This window comes from Melospiza melodia, chromosome 3 (genome assembly GCF_035770615.1).
Source record: "Melospiza melodia melodia isolate bMelMel2 chromosome 3, bMelMel2.pri, whole genome shotgun sequence".
Lineage (NCBI taxonomy): Eukaryota > Metazoa > Chordata > Aves > Passeriformes > Passerellidae > Melospiza > Melospiza melodia.
In genome coordinates this window covers 47104991-47112566 of record NC_086196.1, presented here as the reverse complement: position 1 = coordinate 47112566, position 7576 = coordinate 47104991, and the positions used below count along the sequence as shown (strand labels likewise).

At 39.7% G+C, this 7576-nt stretch overlaps 1 protein-coding gene across 1 annotated transcript in view; it reads right to left on the bottom strand.

The window, feature by feature from the left end:
• Positions 1–137: 137 nt before the first annotated feature.
• B3GALNT2 (beta-1,3-N-acetylgalactosaminyltransferase 2) overlaps positions 138–7576 on the bottom strand; it is a 28179-nt gene continuing 20740 nt past the window's right edge. The window contains exons 7-12 of the mRNA XM_063151609.1: positions 6891–6969; positions 5511–5694; positions 3836–3961; positions 1642–1801; positions 1176–1232; positions 138–812 (exon numbers count right to left, since the gene is read on the bottom strand). Coding sequence (XP_063007679.1) covers positions 678–812; positions 1176–1232; positions 1642–1801; positions 3836–3961; positions 5511–5694; positions 6891–6969 — 741 coding nt within the window. The 3' untranslated portion in view covers positions 138–677. The remainder of the gene's footprint in view (positions 813–1175; positions 1233–1641; positions 1802–3835; positions 3962–5510; positions 5695–6890; positions 6970–7576) is intronic.

Genomic DNA, 7576 nt, shown 5'->3' with positions numbered 1-7576 from the left:
TATTTATTTTACAATCTTTAGCGTGCTGTTCCTCAAGCTTATTTTACTTTCACTTGTGTACCCTCAGATTCATATCTAGTCAGAATGAGCTCTCAGAAATCCCTCCTAAATCAGGCCAAGTTTGCAGTACTTGAAGATTTGGTATAAGCAAACCTTGATTTTATTTTTATCTAAAATGACAATGATTGATATAAACAAACTAATCACAAATCCTAGCCCCCATTGCTGTCCCTGACCCTGCACAGATGAGGGCAGCCCCTCAGACAGCACAGAATGTGCTGCAGCAAGACTTACCAGCTGCTGAGCACAACTCTCACAGGAGCCTGGAACAGCCCTATACTGAATCAAATCAGTAGTGCTTCAATTTACAAAAGACAGGCTAGTTGGCATTCTTATGTGCATTTATTAATTACAAGTAGGTCTTTGACTTTATATAAAAAGGATTTTTTTTTTAATCTTGAACATTTTGGTTTTTGTCTGATCAACATCTATACTATAGAAAATGAATAGTATCAGTCCACTTGTAATTATCAAAAGGGATGTGCAAATATTGTTATACTTTAGTTGAAACCCAGCATTAAAAGGTACCTTAGTATTTCTTATTGTTCCAGGAATGAATCCAAATGTACACTTTTCCATGATCATTATACACTACCCTGTTTTCCAAGGCAAGTCCATCATCTTTCCTCACATCTACATGGATCTCCACACAGTTCCTTTAATCTCCAGAGCTCTCCCAGCTCCTGGGGCGAGTACTGGGGGGAAGACAGCATGCCACTCTCACACGTCTTCTCACACAACCAGAGACCATCCTGTCAAGAGAGAGAGAAATATTTCAATAGTTTTTCTTAGAAAGTATGTAGTCTCCAACAATCTTCACTTCCAAGAATCAGGTGTTTATTGTTTCCAGCAACAAACATTGCACACAAAGATCCCAAACTGATCTTCTAGACCTATTCAGAGAACTTGGGGGTAGGGATGGAGTCTGCAGGTGGTTTGTGGCAGTTTTGTGGTTTTTCTTTTAAATACATCTTTAAAAGACTTTTTTTCCCTCTGGATTTTAATTCAATGGTTATTCCAATTCCAAAAAAAACCACCATTTCTCCTGTTTTATGCTACTTGGAACAGCAGCCATCTCCTCTTTCTGTAAGGTCAGACGATTCCTTCAGACTTACTTGATACCGCTTGGGTCCTACAGCTGCCATCCAGATGCCCATGCTCACATCTTCACCCTGAGATGAAAAAAAATACAGATATGAGCACCAAGAAAGCATAAAGCATGACTGTGACCTGGAATGAGTTGCATCATCTACAAGCAGTAAAGAATGGTAACTACAAAAACCTACGCCAGGCTACTGCAGAGGTGCTAAAATAATCCTTCCACCTCTCCCATAACAATACACTATTCTTACAGAAACAGAGTACAAAAAACAAGATTACACCTCCAGAGGTTTTCAGTCCCAAACATCTGTGCTTTGAATTAGAACAGGCACTAAACCTAGCAACCAAAAACACGGCAAAAGCCCCCATGAGCCAGGAGAACCCAACACTAACACTTGAGCAATATTCTTTCTGACTCATCCAGTACATGTGGTTCCCCAGACCACTTCAACACAGAAAAACTGAACTAATCTTTATTACCTGGTACGTTTTTAATCTTTCAGAGTTGCTTGCCAGCCACTGCACAATGTCTTTGGAGATGACATAGCCAGACCCACAAGCAAAGGCTGGATATGCAGGACTTGGATACTCCAGTTCTTGCCATTTCCCAGTTCGATCAACTGCCCAATTTAGCCTGAAACTGAAGACATGTTAGACATGAGAGTTTATAGAGAGGCCTCTGTGGAACCTATGAACATTGATAACTGAAGTAATACTGATAAACAATTGAGAGAAAGAAGTAGGTGATCCTAATTATAGCTCCCAGTCTTATTTCTCTAGGGCACAAAGCTGAAATTGTAACTGTTGTTTGGTCTCAATCTTGGATAATAAGAGAAAGTTTTCAAAACAGAAACCAAAGCAACACTGACAGTCAGGTCCTCAGCATCTATGCCTTGCTGTTGGGTTTTGAACTAGGTAAGCACACACATCCTTACCTATTTTGTAATGGGCACATCTGTCTCCTGCTAATTAACCCCTTTGGTTAATCAACATGACACAAGGGCAATGCCTCCAGCAGGCATGCAGACAGTGATGTTATGCAACCCATTTTCCTGTTAAAGCTAGTGGCTGCTTAAAAAATCAGGATGCAGTACTACCTTCTCTAAGCTGTTTTCCAAATGAAGCTCAACAAAGGAGATGTTCAAAGGCTGCCATCACTGAATTACAAAAGAACTCTTCCTGGCAGTGGTGTTCTCTAAGGAAGGCTTTATTCCCTCCAGAGGCCTGCAGGAAGCAGTCTGTGGCTGCAGAGTCTCCCCAGACGCTCCCAGCGTGGCAGAGCTCGCTGCGGCGCTGTGCAGCGCTAGGGACCCTGCCAAACTGCCACGTGAAAAGCATCCTGCTTCCCTGTTTGGGAACCAGCTGCTATTGCACTCCTCTGGCCTCACTAACACTTCATGCAGCCACAGCTAGGAGACATAACTGTGTCAATGCAGCAGGGTCTGCCCCTGTTGCACAAAGAGGTTCAGCATTGCTGATTTCCAGTCATGAGCACAAGCAGCTGAAAGCTTCAGTGAGCTACTAAGAACTGTCACCTCAGACAACAGCCCCGAAAGGGAGGAATCGATCACAGCTGAGTGGCAGGTATGTCATCAGATTCTGCCCATTCTCAACTGAAACTGACATATTAAAGCACAAAGTAAATGAAAGTCTCATCTGACACCTGAATTCACTTTAGGCACAGTACCTTCCACTCCACTGAATCACAGCACAAAGAGTTCAAGCCCCTCCAGACTGAGAAGCATCTGCTTTGATAATCATTTTATACTGCTATAGTTATTTCAGTGTTGCTCCCTACATATCACACTTGCCTGACCTGAAGACTGTGACTATTAAAGAATTTACACCAAAAGATGTCACTCCTAAGATCTTTGAGATAATCACAAGATAACCAACTATTTCACACACTTGACCACACACCTTGTCAAATTGCTTTATAAGCAACAGGCGGGATCAGATTTGTGGAGCAAAGCAGCAAAGGCCTGTTTTTCTTCAATGAGCAGAAGGCAACTGGAAGGCACATTGTACCATTATGCTATATTGAATGCTGTAGTAGCACAGAGTTCCTGCTATATTGGATTTCATACCAGAGCTGCCATGCATTCCATGGATGGAAGGGAAGATATGGGCTATTTTGATCCTCCTGGTTGTTCACGAGTTCAGTCAAAAATTTATTACTCGGATCTGCTATTTCATACAGCAGAAGTGGGTAGCAATGCCTGAATTCCACAGCTGTTACAATAAAGTACAGACCATAACAGAAACTTTGTTTCTCTCATTTACCCCACTTCCTCAAGCCCACAAGAAAACTCATAGTGACATTACAAAAAGTAGTATTTATAGTTCTGTACTACGTACTTTTAACTTCGCTATATTGCTGGAAAATTCTTATTTACTTAAGTACCATGACAAAGATGTCTACAACACATTTTAAAACCAGGCAAGATATTCAGCAAGTTTAAATCGCTGTAAAGGCATACTCTGGAAAGTTATTGTAAAGGACTGATTTCTGATTCTGAGATTCAAAGTTTAACACATACAGAAGTCCTGCTTTTTACAGGCTGGCTTCCTTAGGCATAGGAGGGGAACCCACATTAAAACAGACTTAAATCACTAAACCATTCATAAAGAAATGGTAACGATCTCTTAAAGGTAATTTTTAAAAACAACTTACTTTCCCCACCAAATGTTTGGCCTGTCCAATTTTTTCTGCATTATCCTGTTAAAAACACCTTCCAAATCAATGTAACAGTCATCATCCGTCTTCAGCAACAAGTCAAAACTCGTTGATTCCACTGTCCTGTAGCCAAAAAGGAAAGTGATGAGATGCTGAGCTGCACACCACAAACTACAGACAGCATGCTCTGCAAGGGGTTTTTGGGATGTGGGGGGGGAGCAAGAGGGAAGGAACACCTTTGCTACCCTTGACTTTTAAAAGTTTTCTCTATCGACCAAGGCTGACTGCTTGTCCTTCAAAGGAGATGCAGCTGTGTCCTATGATGATCTTACAACATGGACTTGTGTATGAGCAGAAGAAAACAAATTTGAAGTTTTTTTCTCCAGGACAGATGGTGGATTTACTAATGAAAGCATCTTAAGCAGTATTGACCTCAGAAGGATATGAATCCCTGATGCTGATGGCAGCACAGCTGTTAAAAGCCATTGGCTACATACCAGTAGCTTACTTTCAGGATAAGACAGTCAGTTCAAGGGCAATGAGAAGGTTGTAGGTGGTAAAAAACATCTGTGGAAACAACTCTGTCCGTACTCTTTCTCTGTAAATGCACCCTTCAAACATGAAAAATGTTATCTTTACCTGTCTGAAATGCTTGAACATGACACACATAAAATAACCAAAACAGCTTAAGATTCTAGGGATCATGGCTGGGTTGGTTACAAACATTTGTAAGGATAACTTCTTACAACAAGAAGGGTATTTTTAAAAGCCTTTTATTACTAAATCTTGAAAAATTGCAAATCTGTAAGAAATTATCACAAAGATCTAAGTGTTGACATGCAAACCTCCTTTTAGAACTAAAAGCATGTTCAGTTTTTCAGTTACATTCATAGCCATGGAATTTGTGACATAAGTGCATAATCTTGCAAGCAATTAAACTGAATTTTGGATAAAGCACAACTGTCAACTGTATTTCTTACTCCACAGCAGCATCAATTAACTGAAACCGTTATCTCAGAATAATGAAATCACTGCAAATTTAGAGGTGGAAACTTACTGGATTAACACAGACAATGCATTTCACTATGAAAACTCTTCCTATCAGCCTTCTGTCCCTGCTGTACACATGCTCCCAACCCTTCCCCTCCACTCAGCACCGGTGTGGCCACATCTGGACAACATGTGCAGTCTTAGACTCCTCAGTACAAGAGGGACATGGCCATACTGGGCGGAGAGTCCAGCAAAGGCCCATCAAGATGATTATGGGACTGGAGCAACAGCCACAAACTGAAACACTGAGCAAGTACACAAACTGGCCAAAAGCCATCCTTTAAAATACTACAACTGCTAGTTTTCAGTTAGATACAAATGAAAAGAAATTACAGGGAGAAATGAAAATTTTTACACCTGGACTCTTAGAGCAGAAGCCTGTCTTGCCAGCTTGTGCAGATTTGAAGCACCAAGGGTCAGCATTAAAAAAACAACAGGCACTGCCATTTTACTCACTACATGCATTCAAAGTGCTGAGACAGAAATACAACTTAATGAAGTAAAACACATAAGGCATGTATTTCATGGAACCTATCAAGTAACATGATCTGCTAGATCATCTTGCACTACAAACAGCACCATTCCTAAGAGAAAATAAGAAAAAACTTTCTTTTCTACTTACCATCGGTAGAAGTTCAGCAGTTTGGAGGGAACGTTTCTGTAAGTGTCAATCACATCTACAAAAACAATGTCATCATACATGCTGCTTTCTTCCTTCAATAAAGCATCTTCCTTCTCAAGGTTTTTAAGGTGACTTGCAAACCTTTCTGGGCGAGTATGGAGGCTTTTTAAAAGAGCATCACCTTCTGAAAGAAACAGAAAGAACCATTATTAAACAAAGATGCATATTATTTCACATTTCTCTTGGATCATACAGGGCACACATGACATTCATTGACAAAATGAATCTGAAGAAGCATTCAAATTAATGGGGTTATGAAAATCCTACAATTAATTTTAAAATTTCTATAAAATAGTTTAAGTTGCAGAACAACAAATATTTTTTTGTATAAGGCCTGACACTAAAACTTTAAAGTAAAAAAGTATTCTCTTCCTCTTCAGTAATAAAAGAATTCAACTTTCTAAGGTTCCTTAATATAAAGATCAGTCTGGGACTTCACTATTTCTCTTACTGTAGAGTAAAAAGGCCACTGTCAGTTCCTCCTAAGTATATGTATTTAGCATAAAAAATAAACAATGCTATGCTAAATATAATCAAATAGGCATTGCTTTGATGTAGCACCAATGATCCCTGCTGAACCACACCACATAACTGCAGGTAAAAGCTAAAAATATATTGCAGATAAGGAGGTAGTTTGTGGTACTGAAGAAAAGTTTGTCAAACAAAATGGAAGGGCTTCAGCACACACCTCAATTCAGGCTCCTACACAGCAGACAAGACAACAGGACTGCCCAATTGTATCTGCCTAGGTATAGGCCTAGCTACAAAAACACAGCAATAACACTCAAGGCTTATGTTGGACCAATAAGAACACATTGGTTCCAGTACTATGTGGTCAAAATCTTAGAAATTGGAAAGACCTCCTCTAAAATCTCAACATTCTGCTGAAATAGGTGCAAAAGGACAACAACAGGGATGGGAACTGTTTGTCCAAATTGTTAAACATTGTGATACAGTACCTCTAACTGCAACAGAACTGGAAAAAAAGTGTGAAAAATATCAGGGAAAGATTTCAGTACGTGACATTTTTTAACTCAATTTTGGGTAACAAAACACAAGAAGGAGAGTCTAGATAAAAAGACAAAGGAATGCAAGTCAACTGGAGTGGCTGACAAAAGGCAAGCAAAGGAATCACATCAGAATATTGATGCATAAAAGACCATAAAAAAGCATAAAAGAGCCAGGAAGAGAATGTTTCTGCTAAAAGAAAACCTAGAGTGACTAAGTTCATGAAGGCAGCAGAAATTATACTCAGCAGTGTAATTTAAATTACCTGTTTTACCATCACATCAAATGTCATGCTACGTTTTGTGGCCTTACCTTGAATAGTGTAGATAAAACCACCTGCTATTCCCTCCACTCCTTCTGTGAGTTCATGTGGCAGTGACCCTTCCCCTGCCTGTTAGGAACAGATTAATTGAAATTAACAGATTAATTTGTCTCTCATTATTGATGTGTCTTCCCCTCTGATTTCAAGGTGTGAAGTTTTCTGGCAACTAAGAATGAAATTAATTCAAAGCTCTGCTGGTTCAGGCACTGGCATAATCACAGAACCACAGAACATCCTGAGTTGGAAGGGACCCACAACAATTACTGACGTCCAACTCCTGGTCCTGCACAGGATCACCCCAAGAATCACACCATGTGCCATGAAACACTAAGACTAAGATTTTTAACTAAAGTTTTGTGGCATTTTTTTAAGTTTCATCCAGAACTAGCAGTACCACTGAAACTTTCAGGAAACTAGTTTCAAAGTTGACAGCAAAATGCAAAATTATTCTGGCTAAATTACAATGACACAGGATGTTTAGGCAAGCAACAATGTGACATGAAAAGAGACACTGCCAAAAAGCAAATACCCAGACTTTATCCCATCAGTTGGGATTTTAGCACAGGATTTTTGACCCTGTGATGACATTTTGCCATCTCTGATATACTGATACTGCTTCACATTCTCACAAAAACAATGACAGCTTTACTCCTCTCAAAATAAAATGCCACTTACA